The sequence below is a fragment of the Microcaecilia unicolor genome, unplaced genomic scaffold, assembly GCF_901765095.1.
Source record: "Microcaecilia unicolor unplaced genomic scaffold, aMicUni1.1, whole genome shotgun sequence".
Taxonomy (NCBI): Eukaryota; Metazoa; Chordata; class Amphibia; order Gymnophiona; family Siphonopidae; genus Microcaecilia; species Microcaecilia unicolor.
The window spans coordinates 229,727-254,509 of record NW_021962947.1 but is presented as its reverse complement, the minus strand read 5'-3'; the positions used below and the strand labels follow the sequence as shown (position 1 = coordinate 254,509).

Sequence of the window (24,783 nt, the reverse complement as noted above, 5' to 3'; positions counted from 1 at the left end):
TAAAAAAAAATAGCTGCACGTGGCTGTACTGTGTGGCTTTGTGCATCCCTTCCCCCCACCCCCCACCCCCAGGTGGAGCCTAAGCAGGCATTTCTGGCTTCCCCAATGTGCCGGGGTCAGAACCTTACCTAAGCTGTCCTGGCAATGCCATAATGAAAGACCTCAAATGTCCACTTTTGATGACATCACAAATCATCATCACAGAATGTTTTGGGCCTTTGCTGATGACATCACTAGGACAGTGCAAAGAAAGCGATTCACAGCAGCTCACACATCGAAACTAGCTCCATGGAGAGGATTTGATCCATGGGCTGTAATTCAGACACCCCTGGAGTGTCAGTGAGAGAAGCGGGGTCTGAAGCCTGGCTTCCCTGCCCCTAACCACTAAGCTCCCCCTCCAAATGTCTTTCTGCTATGTAAAATGGCAGCTGGCATGTTGCTTAGTTAGATGCCCGAGAGTGTCATGAGGAAGGACATGAGTGATATCGTGAGAGAAGGTCCACCTCGGGACCTTTACCCACCTGGAGTACTGCAGTGTGTTTATGCAGAAAGCCTTACTTGCAGTTTATTGCGAATTTTGATGGTCAGAGCTTAGAATTGCAGCTGTTATAAGTCAGAATAGAGCGATCAGCCAATGAGGTGACTCAGTTTTCCCTTTTAGGGAATCCAGCGTCACAGGGAACAGAATGTACTTCTGTTTTATTTTCTGTGGCAATTAAATGCTATAATTGGGAATCATATGTTTATAATCCAGAACATGGGAATATAAACTCTTGACAAAGATTTAACAACCAAAACAAGGACCACTTTTATCTATCTGTGTAATAGCAAAAGCATTGCGTTTCTTTTTCACAAAATACAAGCCATCAACTCTGGGAGCTCAACTTATATGTGGTACGGCAGGGGAGCCCGAATTACAGCCCATGGTTAGCATACGTGGGTTTAAAAAAGGTTTGTACAAGTTCCTGGAGGAAACTTCCCTAGCCTGTTATTGAGATGGACATGGAGGAAGCCACTGCTTGCCCTGGGATTGGTAGCATGGAATGATGCTAATTGGGTTTCTGCCAGGTACTTGTCACCTGGATTGGCCACTGTTGGAAGCAGGATACTGGGCTAGATGAACCAATATTGCCGTTCTTATGTTTTTGCAGAACAGTGGGACCATCATTATGTTAAACAGAATGGGAGAAAGGCGGGAACCCTGGGGCAGAGAGCCAGGTTGAAGAAATACTACCACATAACATTTTCTTGACTTTAAGAAACAGTGGAACCATTGCAGGACTTCACCGCTGTATGACTGTCTCAATGGTCACTGTAGCCATATGTTGTTCCAGGTCATGAGGACAGTCAAAATTCTTCATGAAGTTTTGCCATGTAATTCACATACGAGCTGGGTAGAACAAACCAGAACGGACACCCAGAGCCTTTAATTTAGGTCGCATAGCCAAAAATCATTTCCTCTTATGTGCAGTACTCTTAGCAAGTCTGGAACAATATACGTGAGCTTCCCATTAAACATCAGAGGAGACTTCACTCCTGCTACAGGTAACATTTGTAAGGGTTACGATATCTAAAAACTGCTGGCACAATCGGCTGAGATGTATATTTCCCAGGCAGAGAACGCAATGGTACACGATGAGCCCACTCAGTTTCAAATGGCCGCTGGAAACTAGGCTGGAGCCATTCTGGTAAAACGTTTTCCAAATAAGGTGTCATATCAGCTCCTTCGCTTCCTTCCGGGAGCCCTATAATGCAAATACTATTCCATCTGTTACGGTTAGCCAGGTCTTCAAGCTCCTTTAGAATTTTATCCACACTGTGAATTTTCCGTTCCACAGCAGTTAAACGGCATTCAGTCGTGCCAAGCCGGAACTCAGACAAAGTTACACATTGTTTAAAACTATTCAGTTCTGCCATTGAAGTGATTTCATTTTTAATTTCACCAGTGGTTTGCAAATTATCTTGTAGTAACACATGCAAGCCTTGTAGTTCTGCTACTATGTTTGTATCAGGCGCAAAATCATTTTTGCCAGATGCCATCTTTTCCGGCCGGTTCCCTTTTAGACCTTTTTGTTGCAGTTGGCGAAATAAAAGCACTACATCCCTTTGCAGACTTGGTCCCAGACACATAGACGAAAAATTAGATATCAACAAAGGAAGAAGCTTTAATTGGGTGACTAAAACTGAATTAAGCCATTCTCAGCAGGAGCTACCACTTCAGGTTGCCATCCTGTCTGCGCTGCAGCCCACCTCCCTGCAAGACTAACTTTACGAGACACAAAGTTTAAGCTCCTAAATTTAGGTGCGTTTTTTTTTTTTTCAGAGAAAATAATTAAACTTTGGATCCTGTGCTTTACTGAAAATAGGGGACAATTTAAGAAGCCAACTTAGAAACCCAGCCTTTTCTGAATATCAGTCGTGTTATCTCTAACAACACGACTGTGAGCAGTTCAGAAGTAAAAGACGTCAAGATCATCTTCAAAGTTTTGCAAAAACTCTTGGGACACCCAAAAAGGGTAAAAAAAAAAACTATTCAATTACTCTACTATGGTTTTTTCAAGCCAGTCCTTGGGACACACCCAGCCAGTCAGGTTTTCAGGTTAGCCATAATGAATATGCCAGATATAAATTTGCATAAAATACAGGTAGTGCATGCAAATTCATCTCGTTGTGGATCTCCTGAAACCCTGACTGGCTGGGTGTGTCTCGAGGATGGGATTGAGAACCCATGCTGTACTGTGAAAGTGAAAGGAATCATGCAGTCTCACTCACCATTCTCACCGACACCAATGGACAGCTTCTTTACATTGTCCAACAGCAAGGCTGGCAAGCTTCCCTGTCCCCCCTCCACACCGCTGTCATCAAACTGAGCCTCTATGATAACATCAGGATCACCCACATCTCCCAGTACAGACTCTGGCGGCTCCTGAGGTACCGCAGGATGCTGCCCACCTTCAGGTCCTCTATCACTATCAGCCATCTTCACCACCTGAAAAAGGAATAACCTCTGTTATTTGCCTGCACAAGTCAGCTGCTAAGAAGCTCAAGTCACTGTGATGGGTTTATGCTCCGCTGTAAGTCTGTATAACATGAATCTGTATTTGGTTCTTAGTTGTAAACCTCACTGGAGAAAAATAAGGTGTGTAAGTGAAAATTTCTCTGTATCTTGAAAGCATTTTATTCTATTCATCAGCCCCTATCTGAAGGGGCATACAGAGCAGTTTGGGCGCATCTTGGGATATAATATAAATCCTGATGAAATGGAATCTAGAATTTTGGAAAAAAAAATTTTACAGCAACATGCCAAGAAAATAAATCAGGAGAGATTCAAGTACTTGGAAATCAACATAGCAAACAAACTGGAGACTTATACTTATGTAAAAGCAGTTTTACATACTGAATACAGGCACTGTCTGTCCCAAGTGGGCTCACAATCAAAGTTCTTTAAAGGTGAGCCAGTCGATATTGTGTATCCGGATTTTCAAAAGGCGTTTGACAAAGTACCTCATGAAAGACTCCAGAGGAAATAGGAGAGTCATGGGATAGCAGGTAATATTCTATCGTGGATTAAAAACCGATTAAAAGATAGACAACAGACAGTATGGTTAAATGGTCAGTATTCTCAATGGAGACGGGTAGTTAGTGAGTTCCCCAGGGGTCTGTGCTGGGACCGCTGCTTTTTAACATATTTATAAATGACCTAGAGATGGGAGTAACTAGTGAGGTAATTAAATTTGCTGATGACACAAAGTTATTCAAAGTTGTTAAATTGCAAGAAGGTTGTGAAAAATTACAAGAGGACCTTACGTGACTGGGTGTCTAAATGACAGATGACGTTTAATGTCAGCAAGTGCAAAGTGATGCATGAGGGAAAGAGGAACCCGAACTATAGCTATGTAATGCAAGGTTCTATGTTAGGAGTCACCGACCAAGAAAGGATCTCTGCGTCGTTGTTGAAGATACGTTGAAACCCTCTGCTCAGTGTACGGCACCAGCTAAGAAAGCAAATAGAATGTTAGGTATTATTAGAAAGGAATGGAAAACAAAAATGAGGACGTTATAATGCCTTTGTATCGCTCCACTGCATGACCACACCTTGAATACTGTGTGCAATTATGTGGTCACCGAATGTCAAAAAAGTTATAGTGAAATTAGAAAAGGTACAGAGAAGGATTTATTTATTTGTTACATTTGTATCCCACATTTCCCCACCTATTTGCAGGCTCAATGTGGCTTATATAGTACCGGAAGGCATTTGCTGTTTCCGGTGTGAACAAATACAACGTGATGTTGTGATGAGATGTAATTTAAATGGCAAAGTCACAGTAATAGTCGTAAGGTGAGAGAGTAGCGTTGTGTTTATAAATGCTTCGGTTTTCTTGTGTAGCCACGGTCAGTCCTTTACGTTGGATCGGGAGGGTGTGCTTTTTTGAACAGGGTGGTTTTTAGTATTTTCCAGAAGTTTAGATGGTCGTATGTCGCTTTTAAGGCTTTTGGTAGTGCGTTCCACAATTGTGTGCTTATGTAGGAGAAGCTGGATGCATAGGTAGATTTGTATTTAAGACCTTTACAGCTTGGGTAATGTAGGTTTAGATATGATCGTGTTGAGTCGGAGGTGTTTCTGGTTGGTAGGTCGATTAAGTCTGTCATGTACCCAGGCGCTTCGCCATAGAGAATTTTGTGGACCACGGTGCAGATTTTAAAGGCAATGTGTTCCTTGGATGGATGACGAAAATGATAAAGGGGATCGGATGACTTCCCTATAAGGGAAGGCTAAAGCAGCTAAGGCTCTGCAGCTTGGAGAAAAGATGGCTGAGGGGAGATATGATAGAGTTCTATAAAATAATGAGTGGAGTGGAACAGGTAGACGTGAATCACTTGTTTACTCTTTCCAAAAATACTAGGACTGGGGGCACGAAATGAAGCTACAAAGTAGTAAATTTAAAACGAATCGGAGAAAATATTTCTTCACTCAACGTGTAATTAAACTCTGGAATTCGTTGCCAAAGAATGTGGTAAAAGCAGTTAGCTTAGCAGGGTTTAAAAAAGGTTTGGATAGCTTCCTAAAAGACAAGTCCATAAGCCGTTATTAAAATGGACTTGGGGAAAATCTACTGCTTATTTCTAGTATAAGCAGCACTAATGTGTTGTACTGTTTTAGGATCTTGCCAAGTACTTGTGACCTGGATTGGCCACTGTTGGAAATAGGATGTTGGGCTTGATGACCTTCGGTCTGTTCCAGTATGGCAATACTTATGTTCTTATGAAAATTATAGTAGGTAAATAAAGCAATGGAAACAGGATTTACAAGAGGGTGGGGAAATAATAGCATTCACCTTCAACAATCCCCCCCCCCCACCAAAAAAACACACAAAATTAGAAAAAACATGTTGCTACACTGGCTCTCTTAAGAGGGAAAATGGAGACTATTACACTGAACAGTTTACAAGATTCCTGCCCCTGTTTCAATGTTTCCTTATAGACTTCCCGTCAATGTTTACCCAACTTAATAATAAGATTTCTAAATTCAGATGGAACACTGTCTACTATGTGTGTAGAATAAGGGCAGGAGCTAAAACACCAGTTTAACCTCTGCCCTCCACAATGAACACCAAGGTATCTTCTGTTCCGGAGTGAGGTGTAGTGAGCTCTGGAAATGAACAAGTTAATGGTAAGCAGGATCTCACTGGTTCATATCCTGGCTCAGCTGTAGCAATAAGAAAATTGAGCCACTTCACTCACTTTCTGTTTACCCATTCTTACTGGCTAATATTTTTTCCATCTCTCCTCTGCCAACATAAAACAGAAACCATCAGATAATGCAGGTGGTGAGGAGCTGCAATGACTTCCATCTTGGAGAGGGCTACAAGCACTTTTTTTCTTGGCATGCCATGATCGTAACAAGCTGGTTGGGATTGAGTCTGGATGGAAGATGCTCCAGTGCTGCAAATGATTATTACTTTACAATAAATAAATTTAACAAAAACCGAGTCTGGACCATCTGTGGATTATGGGGAAAAAATGATTACGCAGATGAACGATCATCCTGAAATACCAAATTTAAATAAGTTCTGCATCAAAAGAGTTGTAAGGAACAGGTGACAAACTTGATTCTCTTTGCTGTACATCTGAAAAATCTTCAGGTATAACATTTTTCACAGTCTCTGAATAAAAAGAGAGGCAACTGAAAACGGTAACGGATTTCAAAAATGCATGGGATAAACATAAAGGAATCCTGTTCAGAAGGAATGGATCCTCAGAAGCGTGGCGGAGATTGGGTGGCAGCGCCGGTGGTTGGGAGGCCCTGAAAATGGTAGATACAAATCAAGCGTACTTGGCACTACTAACTCTCTCTTTAAGAGCCCTTCAACTGTAACTACTCCCCTAACAAGGCTCATATATGGTTTTAACCTCCACCTTAACCATATATCATATAGAAATCATTCATATGTTTTTTATGGCCTCAGCAGTGCACATGACCAATTTCACTCTTTTATTGGACATTCCATAGCACCCAAATCCTCACTGGCGATAATATTTTATTAAACTGTTTCTTCATTTACTTATTTAACTATTCATTTTACTTTTTAATCTCTAAGTTACTTATAAGCAATACTTAACTTGCACTGAACGGTCAGACCAGGGGTTCAACAATGCCCAACATGCATGTTTCGCCCTAAAAGGCTGTGTCAAGGGCTCCCCCTTAGCCGTTGTTAGTACCAGCCTCGCAATGTTTTCTTTCTGGATTTCCTCCTGCTAGTTAAGGTGGAGGTTAAACCCATATATGAGCCTTGTTAGGGGAGTAGATACAAATCAAGGTCAGGTATACATATAAAGTAGCGCATATGAGTTTATCTTGTTGGGCAGACTGGACGGACCGTACAGGTCTTTTTCTGCTGTCACCTACTATGTTACTAACCTATATAGATGTATTTAACACCTAAAAAGTGTAATATGTAGTGGGGGAAAACAAGAGGCAATTCTGCTTTAGTATTGGGAAATTATAATCAACAAATACAAATCTGGTTCACACTAACCCTAAAGAAAGCAAACAGCCAGCGTGAGCCTTCCAAGAAAGGGGGCAGCCCTCCCCCTTCTCCCCAGGGCTTTGAGTGTCATAAAAGGAGCTTTCTTCACAGCTCGATTTGATTTGTGTGTGCTGAACACAGATCTCTTTAATCTCAGAGTATGTTACAGCAGATAAAGAGGATCTATTTGTGCCTCTTCTATCATCTTTGGCAGCAGGAGGAAAACCTGCACAAGATAAACTGCACTCCCACTACCACTTCCGGAGGACTCCTTACTGCGTGTTTTGACAAACTTTCAAAGCTGTGAACAGTGCACCTGGGCCAAACGCACAATGCTCAGGAAGCAAGGCAGGACCAAGAAGAACTTTCCACAGCCAATAATCTTCTCTTATTGTAAAAAGTCACAGTGTTTTGTATGTGAATTACTGCTATCCACTCACAAGCAGATGATCAAAAGCCCCGCGCTGTTCCAAACAGCGCTCTAAAATAGCGCTGGAACATGCATGCAAATTTAAACATGCAATTATCTCTGATCATGGGGTAGAAGTGCAGGAGAATTGTGCCTGAGCATGCGCTCAGCACAATCCTCCCGCACTTGTTTGACAGGTCTAGGCTGTCAAAAGCCCAAACCTATCAAACACACGGGCTGGAGGTCCATGGGACCACCAGGCCCCAACTACCCCTGCCCTGAGCAATGGGGACTGAAGGTCCGGTGGACCTCCGGTCCCCCCGACGATTCCCCCTCCCAGATTCAGGGAGGGCTGGAGATCCGATGGGTCTCCAGCCCCCCCTAACTCCCCTCAACATATGCACCCAGTCACTGGTGGCCCAGTGGGCGACCAACCCCCCCCCCCCCCCTCAGCAACAGGGGGGCTGGAGGTCCACTGGACCACCGGTTCCCCCTCCTGATGATCCCCCCCTAGGTTCAGGGAGGGCTGGAGACCCAGCAAAGGGTCCCTGGTGGTCCAGTGATCAATCTGCCCCCCTCTCCCTACCCCCCTACCTTGTGGGTCGTTAGAGGGAGGTAGCCTGCCTCCCTCCTCTTCCTTCGACGCCACAATATGGTGGCGCCCAGCCCTGCCCAGTGTATCCTGTATCCTGTCACTGGGGGGGGGTTGGTAACCCACTGGGCCACCAGGGACTAGGTGCACATGTTGAGGGGAGTTAGGGGGGGCTGGAGACCCACCGGATCTCCAGCCCTCCCTGAACCTGGGGGGGGGGGGAGGGGGATCGCCAAGGGGACCGGAGGTCCGCTGGACCTCCAGCCCCCTGTCGCTGGCAGGTTTGCCTTGTTGGGGGGAATGGGGGCCTGCTGGACAGGGCTCACCATTCCTCCCCAATGATCTGCAAATCCTAACACCAGCTCAGAGCTGGCGTAGGGTTTGCTCGAGGGCTCTGATCATGGGGCGGTAGCAAACGCCGGCGCTAGTATGGCGCTAACAGCCTCTAGCGCTGGCGTTTGCTTCTGATCATCCCCCTGTCAGAGCTTTCAATTAGGAAGCTATAAATAAATAAATGGGTGGGAAGTAGTCAATTTAAGGCACAATTTCTGGAAGTTCTCAAAGTATATATAAAGCAGTGGGAACTTCCAACATCTCACCATCCAGGTTTACTTGGATAGTGGGAGGGAAGCAGGAGTAGCCTGGGAAATGGCAGCACTAGAGTCACCCAAAGTTTCTCACCTTTGAAGCTGCGAAAGACCATTGAAGCTCTGAACTGCTCTCTCTTCTCTGCAACTGTTTGAATGTCTTTGCAAATAAAGTGCTCCCATGCTGAGCGGTGACCGGTCCCAACAGAAGAGTAGATAAGCTACAAGAATCTTTCCATGCCTCCCCTCCCCAGACAGACTAGCACTTACCCTGAACCCCCTGTCTGAAAATTATCTGGCATTACTGAGCATTACTGGGCCAGAACACACCCTGAGCTTTCCACTATATCTCCTCTGAAGAGTGTCTGAGTAAAACACACTGAACCTGGTACTTTTAAAGAAATTGTGTGATTGGGCAGCAGCTGCCAATCACATATATGTTTTCTATTATCATCATCACAGAACAGCTAACACTTGGCCGTCTAAATAATTAAACAGCTAAAGATTACTTTAATGTGGGCGACATTTGAGAGAATCCAAGGTCAGCCAAAACCTTATAACAATAATAATGATATTCAGCTGCCATCCATACAGGGTAAATACACACATTACACAGAAGAGGAGTGCGGTATGCACGAGTGTGGAAATACGATTTTGCAAGTGGTTGGGATCAGCAGAATAAATGATGGCGATGCTCTGTTTTGAGTTGGCTGCAGGTATACAAGAATGTGAGGCTAGACATAAATTTCACTTAGGAAAACTGTACTTCCCCAAGGGTTGTACAAAAGAGAGGGGTATATTCGAGAAAATACTGTATAACTTTACAGGCATACATATTCAGTACAAGCAAGCCAAACCACCACAAGGGTGGAGGTACACAAATTCCTACGAAAAGTAGAATCTGAGGAAAGGGGGAGTAGGAGGAGTAGGCTCTTGAACAACACTAGTAGGCGACGTAGATTAGGAACAATCTCTTTATTTAAATATACGACTTCACAGAAGTGCAATTGAATACGCTGAGCTTTTTTTCCTGCATCGGCAGTGGATTACAATTGTAGCAGAAGCCTTGCTTTCATTCTCTTTGAGCTTAATATTCGTATATTTATATATCACAAGACTCCTGAAGAAGGCGTCTGTAGCGCCGAAACACAGCTGTGTTGAGTCGAGTGTATATTTAAATAAAGAGATTGTTCCTAATCTACGTCGCCTACTAGTGTTGTTCAAGAGCCTACTCCTACTACTCTTCCTTTCCTCAGATACATATTCAGTGGCAAGATTTGTGCATGCTAGAGACATTATAGACAGATAATAGATATTTATATGTATAATTTTATATGGATATCAAAGTTCAACAGCCACCATCCCACTGAATATTGAGCTCTTTAATTATAACATGCTTCCAGAACTCTTGGGCAAAACAAATGAAATAAAAGTGAATCTATTATTAACATTAATTACATATTAAAGACAAACCAAAAACTGGTGACAACATGGTATCTCCTTGCGTGGCCATCAGCCATCCATTTTAAGACAGTTCCATGTCATGATCTAATGTATCAAATGCACTAGACATGTCAAATTGGAGAATTAAAACTTTGTTGCCGAAGCTTCATTCTCATCTAAGAAACGGTTTCAGTGCTATATGAGGCCTGAAACCCAATTGATATTTATATAGAATTGAATGAAGATGAAAATATTCAATTAACTGATAGAGTGATTAGCCCCTTAAAACTTTGACCAATAGATGTATTGAGGCCACTGGTCTGTAGTTGGAAACAACACTAGTTTGACTCTTTTTTCGGGATCAGAGTTAAAATTATGCTACCACTGCAAGCAGGGAGTATACCCTGAGATAACATTAAGTTAGACTTGAATTTAGATGATCAATTAAAACTTTAGGGGATGGTTTCAAGAGATAATTAGGACAGGAGTCAAGCAAGCATTATGATTTGGTATATTTGCAAAGGAAACAATTGACTTGGTTCAATGTAATGGGTTGAAAAGTCGACCAAATTCTATTCATAGATGAGCAAAAGGGTGGTTGATTTTGTAAATTAAGGAATTACTCTAAAATTCTTGTTTTATTTTATTTTCTGTTCAAAATAATAGGCCAACTGGTCCACTGAAGGGACAGAATCATTTAAAGAGGTTTCCTGTTGAGTATTCAGCAATGAATTAGCTAAAGCATTTCTTGTTGTTTTGCCTATGAATTTAGAGTACAAAGTAATTTTAGCTTTGGAAATCATATGTTTGTATTCTCTTAGGAGCTTTTTACAATTTATCCAATTATCATTAGTTTTAGTTTTGGACTAAATTCTTTGATATCTTCTGCATTTTCGTTTCATTTCTAAGAAAACTTCATTGTACCTGGGAGATAACCTCAGATTAGGTCTGGATTTGGTTTTCATAGGTGCTATCTTGTCTAGAACTATGCTACAGGTGTCACTCCATTTTTGACTGAAGTCAATGGATGAAGGAGAGGAAAATAGTTGACTAAACTGCTCATTTGACCAATTTTACCTCTGGTTTGAAAGATGAGAGAATCTTTTCTTGTTTTAAAATTAAATGTAGCTTCCATCCAATTTAATGTAAATATCTGACCAAGGAATCAGTAACCATTGTGGATTAAAAACAAAAAATTAAATGAGTCTCCAAATTTGGTTGCTAATGTATCCAATTGATGACCTTTGACACAAGAAGATTGGCCAAGGAAGATTGAGAACTGCCACAACTGAAGAACATCAAGAAATTGACTGGTATGATTATTAGGTTTGTCAGGATGAAGGTTGTTATCGCCAATCAACAAAATGTCATCATTATTGACACAAGCAGTTGCGGTGAACTCACTGAACACTGCTTCCACTTGCTCCCAACATCCAGGGGGCTGATATATAATAATATTTGAATTGGCTTTGATAAGGAAGAATCTTTTATAGAGAAGGTTGCAATTTCTAGTTGGGGAGTTTGCCATTTTTGTGTAATTTTTACATCAAAGAATGTAGATGCTGGCTATACCTCCTCCCCTTTTCTTAGTTTTGGGGAGATGAAGAATTTTGTATCCCGGTGGGAAAATGTCTAGAGTTGCTGGATCATCCATCATTTGAAGCCAGTTCTCATCAGTAAGAGTTATGCCAAACCGAGCCTCTTCTATCCAGTCTCGAATTATTTCAGTTTTATTTATGACAGAGCGAGCATTTATATATCCAACAGGCATAGGCAGATAAGAATGAATTTTTTGATTTAAGAATTGACTCTTTTTGTAAAACGTCTTCAAACAATTCCTTCTATTTCTATTATTGTGATTAGTAGAAGGTGATAAATTAGAGCCTACTTGAGTCACACATTGAAAATCTGATGTACATAAGTTATGCAAAAGTCTGTTAGATGATATATACTGTCTTTGATTAATTATTAATTAATAATTAATTCCACTGCTGTTTCTAGAAAAAGCAGCATAAAATATAATATACTGTTTTGGGATCTTGCCAGGTACTTGTGACCTGGATTGGCCATCGGTCTGTCCCAGTACGGCAATACTTATGTACATTTGTCCTTTAGATTGTAAGCTCCTTGAGCAGGGACTGTCCTTCTCTGTTAAACTGTACAGCGCTGCGTAACCCTAGTAGCGCTTTAGAAATGTTTAAGTAGTAGTAGTACTTATGTATGTTATTTACTACACTGAGCAGAAGAACACACACATTTTCATTGTTCAACCAACTCAAGATCCCTCGGCCTAATCCAACCACTTTCAACATAGTAAATGATGGCAGATAAAGACCAACTTACCCATCTAGTCAGCCCAGTTATGATTCCTCTACTTTGGCTACTACATAAATTCTCATATGTAACCCAATACTAACTCTCCACCCCCCACAACTGCCCCACGGATGTGTCTCTCACTTCTTTTACCCCGCTCCCCCCCCCCAGCTCCACTCCCTAACCCCCCCAGTCATAATGGTTGTTTCTACCACCTCTTCTGGTAGGCCCACTCCAGAAATCAACCACCCCCAAGCAATGAATGACCTCTCATGTATCCTGTTCAACATTCAATCCCCTCCCTGCAACTTCACATCTGCCCCTTCATAGATCAGTGCTTCTCAACCCAGTCACCCAGGTTTTCAGGATGACCACAATGAATATGCATGAGACATATTTGCAAACAAAGAAGACAGTGTGTGTAAATTGCTCTTGTGCATGTTCACTGTGGATATCCTGAAAACCTGAATGGCTGGGTGTGCCCCAAGGACTGGGTTGAGAACCCCTGCCATAAGTGACAGCAGCCACCCACATCATAACAAAAGTCTGCCAAATAGTTGAAAGTTTTCACCAAATCCCTTTTCCTCCATTTCTTTTTATGGTTTGTCATGGTGGATTTGGAGTTGGTTAATATGATCGTGTTTCCCTGTACACAAGAAACACAGGAGTGGGGCAAGTACCTCTGTGAATCAATCTATATAAGGCAATCAACAGACTGGGGTAGGTGGGATTTAAGTCTGGAGTAAAGAATCACTTAGCACAAAGGCAGGGATTTTAATCTCTCTGTTTGCACCGTCATGGACTGTTGAGTTACAGGAAGAGAAGACAGGCAGAGGTGATTTTCACTTACGTCCACAGATGATTTCACAAAAGTCCACAGATGATTTCACAAAAGTTCATTGCTAGGGATATGTTTCCTGGCATGTACTCCACTATGTATTGCTTTTAATTAATTTGTTTGGCAGATCTATAATGCAACAGGCAACCAAGACTGCAGAATAATGAGCCATTCTGGACTGTTAAAACAGAGAAGAAAGCAAGCAAGGGTTTCCTTCTCCCACACCATCTCTCTCTCCCCTCCAACCCCCAAATCAAAAACTAAATAAAGTCACTTGTGAAAAACTGTCATTTCTACATTCTGAGATGTGTTATTAGTCTAAGGAGCAATTATGCTGACAGTAAGAGGACAAAAGAGATGCAAATTATTAAAGGCGAAGGACTGAAAGGGTATCGCTCCATCGGAACTCCTTCTCTGCTCTCCCTCCCTCTTCTACTGTTTTAACATTATAGAACTGAACACCATCTTCCTAGTAAAATCCTTTCACTTAGGTCCTTCTTTTCCACAGATGCAACGGATATGCGTAGTTTAGAAAGTTCACATCAAGAACACAAACACATTTACATCTGCTCTGGAGCAAGTGGACATTTGTGCACCACGGGGCTGGTTCTTGGCGTCTTACAGTGCTTTTAGTAGACAGACACCATCAATGCCCTGTTATAAAACCAAGACCTAGTGTGTACTTTTCAACTTGCCTATTTCTTCATGTTGATGCTGGTTCCTTTATGTCTCTTTGGCTTGTACAGTATCATATTTCTCTATAATTATCACCCTGACAGAGACATCCACATCTAACAAAAATGTTACTCCTTACCTAGTACTCAGCCTTCCTATTTGTTTCATAACTGACTAGAAATACTTCCAAGTCCCTGACCCAGGACAATACAAAAGGTTGCAAGACCAAACCTACTGATAAGAAACAATAAAGGAGAAAGATTACTGGAGATAATCTCATGTAGGTTCAAGAGGAAACGTACAGTTCGTGCTTAGCTTTAGCTCACATCCCACCCCTACAACCAATAAATTAACTACACTGCTTTGCAAAAAAGTCTTCACACCCTTGCACATTTTTTTTAAATTTCAGCTGTGTGAAAACATACAAAATGCATTAAAGTTGGGGTTTGTTCCATCTGAAGAGAGAGACTCAAGTTTTCTACTGTTTGTCCTTAGCAAGGTGACATCTGTTTTGAACATTTTAGAAGTGATCTAATGACTTCTGCATGGACCGAGGACTAAGCTGAAAGATGTAACATACGTACACATCTGTTGCTCAATAACATCTTGTGAAATTTTTAAAAAATTAGTAAGAGTTTGTTACACTGATCTAACAAAACAATCTCTACACTTTCAACATGAAAGATCTGGATGATTCAGATTGGATTCCCGTTCAGTTTGGTGTCCTACAGGGCTCTTCATTTTCTTCATTGTGTAACATCCTATCTGCAGCCCCTGGTTACTCTATTGGCTGAACACAATTATTCCTTTTTTATCATATTTTCATACAACTACATCAAACAATGCTTTGAACTGGAAATGAGCTATTTCAAACACAGCAAACAATAGAATCTCATCAATCGGAAATATAACTAGTGCTCAAGTATATAAAGTCCACATACAGGGAGGGACAAGAAACAAAGAAATAATCAAAGGAAGTGGAAAATAACTAAACAGAAAAGCAGGACGACCTTGTCATAAATCCATAAACCATCAAGACAAGACATCTAAAGAGAAGCGGTCAAATTACAACACCTTTAACTTCCAAAAAAACCCAAACTGTAGTTGTGCAACATCATAGAAAACATATTTAGTATTTTCATAAATTGATTAAACTTGTAAAAGACTATTTTATCTGAAATATGAAACTTGTTGCTGGAAAACTCAAGAACTTTTCTCTCCTATTTTGAGTCCATTTATAGACATCCGGGAACATGGAAATTTTTTTCTCCCAGGAAAACAAAATTAGAGGAACAAAACAAACAAACAAACACTCGCCATTGTGCTTCTTCATCTTGTAAGAAGATAAAAGTAACAAGGAGAAATGATCTCTCTACAACTTCCTCCGCAGAGCGTTCCAATATATTTATGTCCAAACCATCAGAAGAAACGTCTTCCAAAGATCTTTGTGGCAACTCTTGAGACAACCAAACCTTAAGAAAAAATATATCCTATGCAAGTAAGGTAAAGATTGATCAGAATACAGCTTTCTTTAAGGAATCGATAAAAGAGCTCCTTAAAAGTAGCGGTTTGTTATTAATTTAGAAGATTCAGAAGTCTCAAATCTAATTGTCTAACTTAACTATCAAAATTTTCAATTCTGTGATGTAATAACACTTTGTCCTGAATTAAAGATGTCCGAGTCTGTTTTATTTGCTGAATTTGATTCAATATATCCTGAGTCTTTTTAGTATTTTGCTCATCAGAATTTTCCAACTTTCGAATCCTAGCTATACTTTGATGAACAGAGGGAGTCGGCCGGGCACATACCTGATAAATGGTGTCTAGAGCAGTCCACAAAGACTCAAGAGTGATTTGCACTGGTCTTTCCAAGAGAGTTCAAGTTATCAACAAACTTGCTTCCCATATTTCCCCAATAGCCTCCAAGGATTGTCCTGCAGTAGCAGACTCCATAGCTTGCAATGTTCCTGCCGATGGAATCGCAGGTGGGGCCTCACCCTCGACAGAGTCCAGCAGTGTGTTCTTCAGTTTGAGCTGCTGCTCATCCAACTTCCAGGTATGTAGCACTGAATGGATTGACAGTCCCTGCAGGCTCCACTAAATTTCACTGCTGAGGTTAGGGTTCTTCCTTATGCCCTAACCTTCTGGCTAACCCAAAGTCGAGGCTTAGAGGAAGCCAGTTATCTCTGACTGGCAGAGGACAAATTGCTGTGGCAGACGGGTGGGAGTCTGCTGTTTCCCCTGCCGCTTAGGCGTTTTGTAGAAGGATTAAAATTAAAACAAGGTAAGGAAAAATGCCACTAATCAGAAGCTGCTTCCAATATGTCATACTCAGCAACAATCTTGTCCCAGATGTTTGCAGAATAGATGTGTCTAGAGTGGACTCTTTCAACTGAATCTGGTCTGCAATTGGTTGGTGGTTGGATGGCATAAAATAGGTTGATTTTTATTATTGCTAAGACTCATTGCTGGAGGATGTAGTAACAGCAGTTATCATATCTGAGTTTAATAAAAGGTTTGGGGAAGTTCCCGGAGGAAAAGTCTATAAACTACTATTAAGATAGACATGGGGAAAAAGCCACTATTTATCCCTGGGATTGGTAGCATGGAATCTTTGTACTCTTTGGGATTCTGCCAGGTACTTGTGACATGATTGGCCACAGTTGAAAGCAGGATCCTGGGCTAGATAGGCCACCAGTCTGACAAAGTAGGACTCTTCTTATATTCTTAATGAAGATTGACAACTGTGATGATGTTGCCCATCTGCCCCTTTATCTTCTGTGAAAAAAAAATACATTTTACAAAAACTACTTGAAGGCTCTGTAAGTTATCAGGTAGCGGCAATTTGAAATACCTTACTAGAGAGTTAAGACTTCTGAAGTCTTACCTAGTTTTACAATGCTTCTTAAAGACCCTTTAATTTAGCAAATGTTTTAACTGATTTTTTTAAACTTCTTATGGGTTGTTTTTTATTTGTATCCTGCATGTAACCTTTCTGAAATCTGTTCTGGATCCTAGGGGAGTTGGTAGAACATAAGCAAAAGATTAGATCTGTTGTGGAATAAACACTTTAAAAAAAAGCTTACCATTCATTAGGATAATTATTCATATCATAGACATTTGCCTCCCATGAATTACACGTGGGGTTCTAGGATAATCCTGGCAGTTGTAGGTACATCAAAGTACATAATGAACTGGCCCAGTGCTGGAATTGTTCAGTATCAAACAATTCTGCCTTGTTCTGTCATCGCTTCTTATTTTAAGGTTTGGTGCATATGAGCTTTCCCATTCAACACTGGCTTCCCCTGTAATAAAACAGCCCAGCAGCACAAAGCAGGTGAGACAGCAACCTCACAAACAGAAACTTATTGATTCATACATTAAAGCGGAGTGCACCATACAGGGCATGTAAAAGAATGCACACAATGGAGAGGGGTAGATAGTGGGATTCCCCAGGGGTCTGTGCTGGGACCGCTGCTTTTTAACTCAGCTAGCACATTTGCTTATTTCCGATCTGAGGAAGAAGGGCAACCTTCGAAAGCTAATCAAGAAATGTATTAAGTTATGTCCAATAAAAAAGGTATCATCTTATTTTCTTTGCCATGTTTTATTTTGTTTGATTTCTATTGATAACCTTAAGAGTGGACTAACACGGCTACCACACTCCTCTACTTAACATATTTATAAATGGCCTAGAAATGGGAGTAACTAGTGAGTGATGACACAAAGTTATTCAAAGTTGTTAAATTGCAAGAAGACTGTGAAAAATTGCAAGAGGACCTTACGAGAATGGAAGACTGGGCATCCCAATGGTAGATGAAATTTAAAATTGGCAAGTGCAAAGTGATGCACATTAGGAAGAATAACCCAATTTATACCCAGGTTTCACATTAGGAGTGACCACTCAAGAAAAAGATGTAGTCACACAATAAAGAGCAGCAGATAAAGACCAGTATGGTCAATTTAGTCTACCCAGTAAGGTGACTAGGGTTTTTTTTTTTTACTTGCTGCTTTGTGCAGGTTACCCTCTTTATATGTCATTGGTTAGAGTTCTACCTGCCACCTCCTGTCCCACATGCTTTTTGGAAGTGTGAAAGTCATTGAGTTTTGCTTTAATTCCACCCTCTTGCTAACTTCAGTATTTATCCTATGCCTTTTAATTTTGTCCTGGTTTTCATCCCCACCACTGCCACTGAGACATTCCAGGCATCTACCATCCTTTTCCTGAACAAAATATTTCTCGATGTTAAAGTTTAATCTGTTTGCAGCTTCATTTTATGACTCCAGTTCTGTAGTTTCCCCTCTTTGAAAAGGTTTCAGGTATTTAAATGTTGGTGTGCTACCTCCCTAGTCCCTTTTCTTCTCTAGAGTACACATATTCAGGTCTTCCAAATCCCTCTTCAAATGTCTTGTGACACAGACTCATACCATTTTGGTCACCCTTCTCTGAACTGTATCCTTAGCGAATTACAGCCTCCAAGACTGAACACAGTACTCCAAGTGGGGTCTCAGCACCAACTTGTACAGAGGCGTTAACAGCTCCCCCTTTCTGCTGGTTATGTTTCTCTATGCAGCCTTCTGGCTTTGGCCCTTGCCTTGTCACATTGTTTCACCACCGTGAGGTCTTTAAACACAATCGCCACCCTCCTGGTCTGTGTATATCAGTCTCTCTATCGCACACAGCTCCTTTGGATTTCTGCATCACTCTGTAGCTCTTCACAATAAAGCTTAAATTGCCAAGCATTAGCTGATGCTAATTTTTGTAAATAACGTCATGTTGTCCACTGCTTCTGAGGTGTCCTCTGTCGCAAATCTTTGTGTCATCCGCAAAAAGACAAATATTTTCCTTGTAATCCTTTGGAAATATTTATAAAGATGCAGAACAGAATCTGTCCAAGGACCGATCCTTGAGATATTCCTCTACTCGCTGCTCTTTCTTCTTCACCATCTGTCAGTCAATTTCTGATCCAGTTCACTACCACAGCACCCATCCCCCCTTTATTCACGATCCTCCTTTGAGGAAAAAGATCAAAGGCTTTGCTGAAATTCAAGTTTGAGAAGTTGGCAATGTTAACATAATATACAGTGCCATTTTTAATTCCTTTCCATTGGCTTGTTTCAACAATTTTGGACCCCTAAGACAGGCATTTTAGCCAAAATGTGGCCATGACAACAGTCTAGTTTGGTTATATACCTGCCTTAATGTTGAAATCTTCTGCTTAGTGTGTGGCAGCGGTCACGAACGCAAACAGACTGTAGGAATGATTAGGAAAGAAACAAATAAAATAAAACAAAGGATATTATAATGCCTCTGTATCACTCCATGGCGAAACCACACATTGAGTATTGCAACACAATTCTGGTCACATCTCAAAAAGATATAGTGAAATTAGCAAAAGATACAAACAAAGGCAGACAAAATAGAAAAGGGATGGAACAACTCTATGAGGAAAGGCTAAAGATGCTAGGGACAGCTGAGGGGGACACAATACAGGTACTACTACTAACAATTTCTATAGTACTCTTAGACAGACATAGCACTATATGCAAAACATGTAGGAGACCGTTCCTGTCCAACAGAGCTTATAATGTATTCAAGACAGACAGACAGGACGTATAAGGGATTAGGGAGTTCTTTATTGTGGGAACAGATGAATAGGGGTTAAGAGTTAAAAGCATCCTCAAAAGGACTATAAACCAATGAGTAGAGCAAAATGGGTAAATGTGAATTGACTGTTTACTTTTTCAAAAAAATACCAAGACTACGGAACATGATATGAATTTACAAAGCAACACATTTAAAACAAATGGGGAGAAAAAATATATATACTAGTAAAAAAGGCCCGTTTCTGACACAAATGAACTAGCAAGGTTTTCCTCGGAGTGTGTATGTTTGAGAGAGTGTATGTGAGAGTGACTGTGTGTGAGAGAGACTGAATATGCGAGTGTGTGAGAGAGAGAGAGAGTGATTCTGGGTGCGAGTGTGTCTGTGAGAGAGAGAGTGTGTGTGTGTGTGTGTGTGTGTGTGTGAGAATGAGAGTGTGTGCAAGTGCCTATGTGAGACACAGTGTGAGAGTGTGTTTCACACAGATACAGTGTGTGCGAGAGTGTGTGTGAGACACAGACTCTCTGTGAGACTGAGCATATCAGACCAAGAGAGTGTGTGAGTGACTGTGTGACACTTAGAGAGTGAATGTGATACAGTGTGAGACATAGTGTGTGTGAGAGACAGTGTGTGAGAGTGAGAGAGAGAAAGACATTGACTGTGAGAGAGAGAGAGTGTGTGTGACAGAGATACCTCCCCCCCCCCCCCCCCTCTGTGATATCAGGCCCCCCCTCCCTCCCTCTCTCTCTCTGGTGTCAGCCCCCCCCCCCCTCTCTGGTGTCTACTACTACTACTACGGTGTCTGAGCGTTACTGTGCAGGACGCTGAGCTCTGGCAGTGCTTCAAGGAACTGACCAATCCTATTTAATAGAATGCACCTCCAACATTCTGAAGCCGAGAAACCTTGTGTGGTTGGTCATTTCTGCTTGTGACGAACCCGGAAGTACATGATGTCAATTCAGGAGATGGATACAGAGAGCAGAAATGCCTCAGCCATGCAGTCAGCTTCAGAATGTTGGAGGTGCCTTTTATTATATAGGATTTTTTTTACTCAATGCATAATTAAGCTTTGAAATTCATTGCTGGGAGGATGCGATAAAATCAGCATAGCTGTGTTTAAAAAAAAGGTTTGGTTAAAGTTCCTGGAGGAAACGTCCATAAACCATGATAAGGTGGACTTGGCTAAAACCATTGTTTATTGCTGGGTTAAGCAGTATAGAAATCTACCTACCTTTTGGGATCCTGGATTGGCCACTGTTGGGAAAAAAAAGGATGCTGGACTTGATTGACCTTTGGTCTGAACCAGTTTGGCAATTCTTATACTCTTTACAGAGCAGAAGAATAACCTAATGGCTACAGCAAAAGGCTGCGAACCAGGAAATCCAGAGTTGAAATCCTGCTGCTGCTCTCTGTGACCTTGGGAAAGTCACTTAATCCTCCACTGGCTCAGGTACAAACTTAGTTTGTGATGTCCCCAAGGACAGGGAAATAATTACAGTACCTGAAGGTAATTCACATTGTGCTACCACTATTACTACTACTACTTAACATTTCTAGAGCGCTACTAGGGTTACGCAGCACTGTACAGTTTAACAAAAAAGGACAGTCCCTGCTCAAAGGAGCTTACAATCTAAAGGACGAAATGTCAAGTAGGGGCAGTCCAGATTTCTTGAATAGAGGTATGATGGTTAGGTGCCGAAGGCGACATTGAAGAGGTGGGCTTTGAGCAAGGATTTGAAGATGGGCAAGGAGGGGGCCTGGCGTATGGTCCTCAAATTGGACCTAATTCTCAATCCACCACTAAATCCAAAATCACTACCTTTCCTCTTATAGATATCTTAATTTTAATACACATTCATTTTTAATGCAATAAGTAGTCTCCCTTCAGCTTGCTCTGTCCTGTGAGCCTTGGTTTGCTTCTTTTGGGTTCATGTGCACATTTTGCTAAGTTTCTCAAGCTTCAATTTCCTCTCGGGGGTATCGGCTCCAAATGGATTTTATTTTCTCATTGCATTATAGTAATGAACCTCACTCCTGTGCCAGGGTATCATCTCAGTCTCTCACGTCTCAAAGAGATTCCAGCATATCGAGCTGCTGTTGGGCGCTCTTTCTAATCAGATTCCTGATGCCTAATACACCTGGAACCATTTCTCTATCTTTCTGTTGCATGTTCTTAACCTCAGATTTCATCTGTTGGTATTTAAGGATCTTCTTTTTCTCCAGACACAGCACAGATTAATCTAAGTGTACCACCATGTCTACTGAAAATGCCATTCTTGTGCTTTTCTCCATTACGACAGCGTCCACCTTTCTTGCTTTGAAGTTTTATTGCTGGGTCCCAAGGGATCAAAACGACTTCATTTTCCACAGTTCTGTTAAGGTCGTAATCCCAGTGTTTTTCTGGTGCAGCAATGTTATAGTGTTTACACAGTTTCCAGTGGATGAGACTTTGATAACAGCTGGCAACTTTTATGCCATTCCGATCCAGAGATCTTCTTGCCCCTATTTAAAATGAATTATGTACAGAGCAGTAGCAAGTGAAATACCAAACAAGGTATACGCTTCATCTACAAACTTAAGTGACAGTTTAACATCTATATCCATGGCGGAGTCCTCTGTGAAAGTGCCCAAGTAGACTGAAAGCCATAACATGCTGCTAGAGGGACAGTGAAATAGTACAACTCGGGAACGAAGTCCATCAAGCCCAATACACAGACGGCAGGATTGGGAACACATGGACACATTACACTTCAGCACTCAGTGCAACTCCTCAAATTGGACCTAATTCTCAATCCACCAACCGTCCTACCTCTTTTCAAACCGTTTCCTACACATTCGGCCTGTAGAAACACATTCCCTCCGCCCCAAAGGACAAATCATCTAATTTAATCCAAAGATTTATATACCGCAAAATCCAACTTTAGAGCATAATATAAACACAACGATCTAAAAGAAATAAACAAGAAAAAAATACAATAAACATAAATTAACATAATAAAAATTACAATGACAGCCAATCATCTCATTAAACAAAAGAAACAGAAAACTACTGAGGTCACCCATTTCCCACCTAATTTTCAAAGGCATCAAAGCCAGGTGCCTCCTAGAGGTGCAGCTTCCCTTCCCAGCGGTGCCAGGAAATGACTGAAGTCCTAGAGGCCTACAGTGCGGGATGCACAGCTCCCTGCCCTTCCTTTAGCTGGCAGCTGAAAGTACACCCCACCTACTCTTTCAGGCTGGTTATATCTCTATCACAGTTGGGAACAGAGGATGATGGGCTGAAAGGAAGTCAAAAGACTTGGGAAAAGATCCTTCTCTCTTTTTACTATTTTCTTTCCTGTGTGATTTCTACTGACCTTTAACCTAGCAAATCTGTCATCGCTTCAGACACTGATGACTTATTTCCTCTTCTTAAATCCAAGGGTAACATGTATACCCTGATAAGCAATATTAGAGTGTAAAGCTGATAAGTGTGGTTGCTATCATCCTGGTTCAGTCTGACTGCAGCCCAGCCATTCTTTATGAATCACTTGAAACCTAAACCAACATTGAAAAATACAGCTTACATAGAAAACCTATGAAACCTACCTGGTTCAAACCTGACCTATCACTTTCAGAGCGTAGAAAATCCTGAGTCTCTTTACAAGACACCAATATAAGCAGAGCTGGGAAACCAGTAGCCTGACTTTTATGGGGATGATGGCTTGGATACCTTGCAAACGATCAAAACACTAGCTGGAGCCACTTGGTTGATAGATACATCTAATTGTCATTCTGGAAGGAGCAGTGCAAAAACACACACAGGTAGCAGCACACCAATCTCATTACACTGGTGAAAGGCTTTTCTGGAGCAATAATGATCCTTAGTGAAGAGTGGAATGTAACTATGGGGTAGGAAATGGGACAGTGCTAAACTGTTCAAATGTTGCCCCATATCACACAACTCTTCAATAATGCAACCTTCTGATCACTACTGAAAAGTGCTGAGGCCAACGAGCAGCCTAGTGACTGGAACACCTGGCTGATAACCAGGTAAGTACAGTTCAAATCCCACTGCTTATCCTTCTAATCTTGAGAAAGTCATTTAACCCTTCATTGCTTCAAGTACAAACATAGATTGTGTCTCCCCAGAGACAAGGAAATACCTAGTGTACTTGAAACGTAAACCACTTTGAACTAGTACTGAATCTCTCTCTGTCCAAAGGGGGTTACCCTGAAAGGTCCGATTCTGAACTGTGATATGCAAACACGACTGGCTGCATACACAGCAGTCCAGTCACCTAAGCATTTTGTTCTCATTTTACACTGTCAATTTGTTGGTGTTGAGATATATGACGACACTAGGAGACTGTACAGCGATGGACGTGAAAATATCCTACAGACAGACTTTACATTTTCCCACTACACAGTAGAATTACTGCTGTAAAAACTACTGTTGAATTCAAGCACACAAGTCTGCAACAAATTAGTTTTACTGCGCTTTGCCAATGCTTTAAATTACAAAAAGGATTCTTTTGACCACTGAATGTGAGGGCCACTGTCTAAACCTTAGATTAGTGATGCTAAGGTTGCACAAAAACATAGAGATGAAATACGTACAAGGACAGGCTTTGAAAAAACAAAGAAAAAGGACGGAAAATACTGTACTGTACACAGAGGGATGAATATCATACACTTCGCTGGACTAAATTAAAATCAATGGCCTGTAGCCAACACTAAGTCCTGTATAAGAGAGTCAATCCAACAACGAACAATAAATGCCAAAAGCTACAGGCAAGATGGTAACAAACGAGCGACACCGTTTTCCCAGAGGACCCAGATCAAGGTGAGCCATGGGACAGGTAAGTTCTTTCACCTGGAAATGCACCATGTGCCACCCAGATGTCACTCTGAAGCACGTTCCTTGAACAAAGCAGAAAGGAAATGAGTTGAACTTTCAGTCAGCCAAGAAAAGCAGAATCAAGCTATCAAAAAACACACACACAAGCAAACTGTGCTTCGCATAATTCCAAGCCCAAATTTTCACAAATCTCACCAACAATATTCATTTAGAATATAAATCTCTCTCTCCAGCATAACGCACTATTCAACTATCTTTGAAACAGGCTAAAAACACAAGCCAAGCCAAGGGGTCAGGAGCACCGAGCTACACAAAATAGATAAATCATTAAGTTAATGGATGGTATTCAAAAATCTATAAACACAGAGACAGTTATCAGCAAACCAATTAAACCATTTCTCTTGCATCCAGAAAATCCAAGAAGAAACCATAGAACCAGAAGAAAAGAAAAGA

At 41.3% G+C, this 24,783-nt stretch overlaps 1 protein-coding gene across 1 annotated transcript in view; it reads right to left on the bottom strand.

The window, feature by feature from the left end:
- LOC115458686 (DIS3-like exonuclease 2) overlaps positions 1 to 24,783 on the bottom strand; it is a 110,470-nt gene that overhangs the window by 34,255 nt on the left and 51,432 nt on the right. The window contains exon 7 of the mRNA XM_030188514.1: positions 2,773 to 2,989. Within this exon, the coding sequence (XP_030044374.1) occupies positions 2,773 to 2,989 (217 nt within the window). The remainder of the gene's footprint in view (positions 1 to 2,772; positions 2,990 to 24,783) is intronic.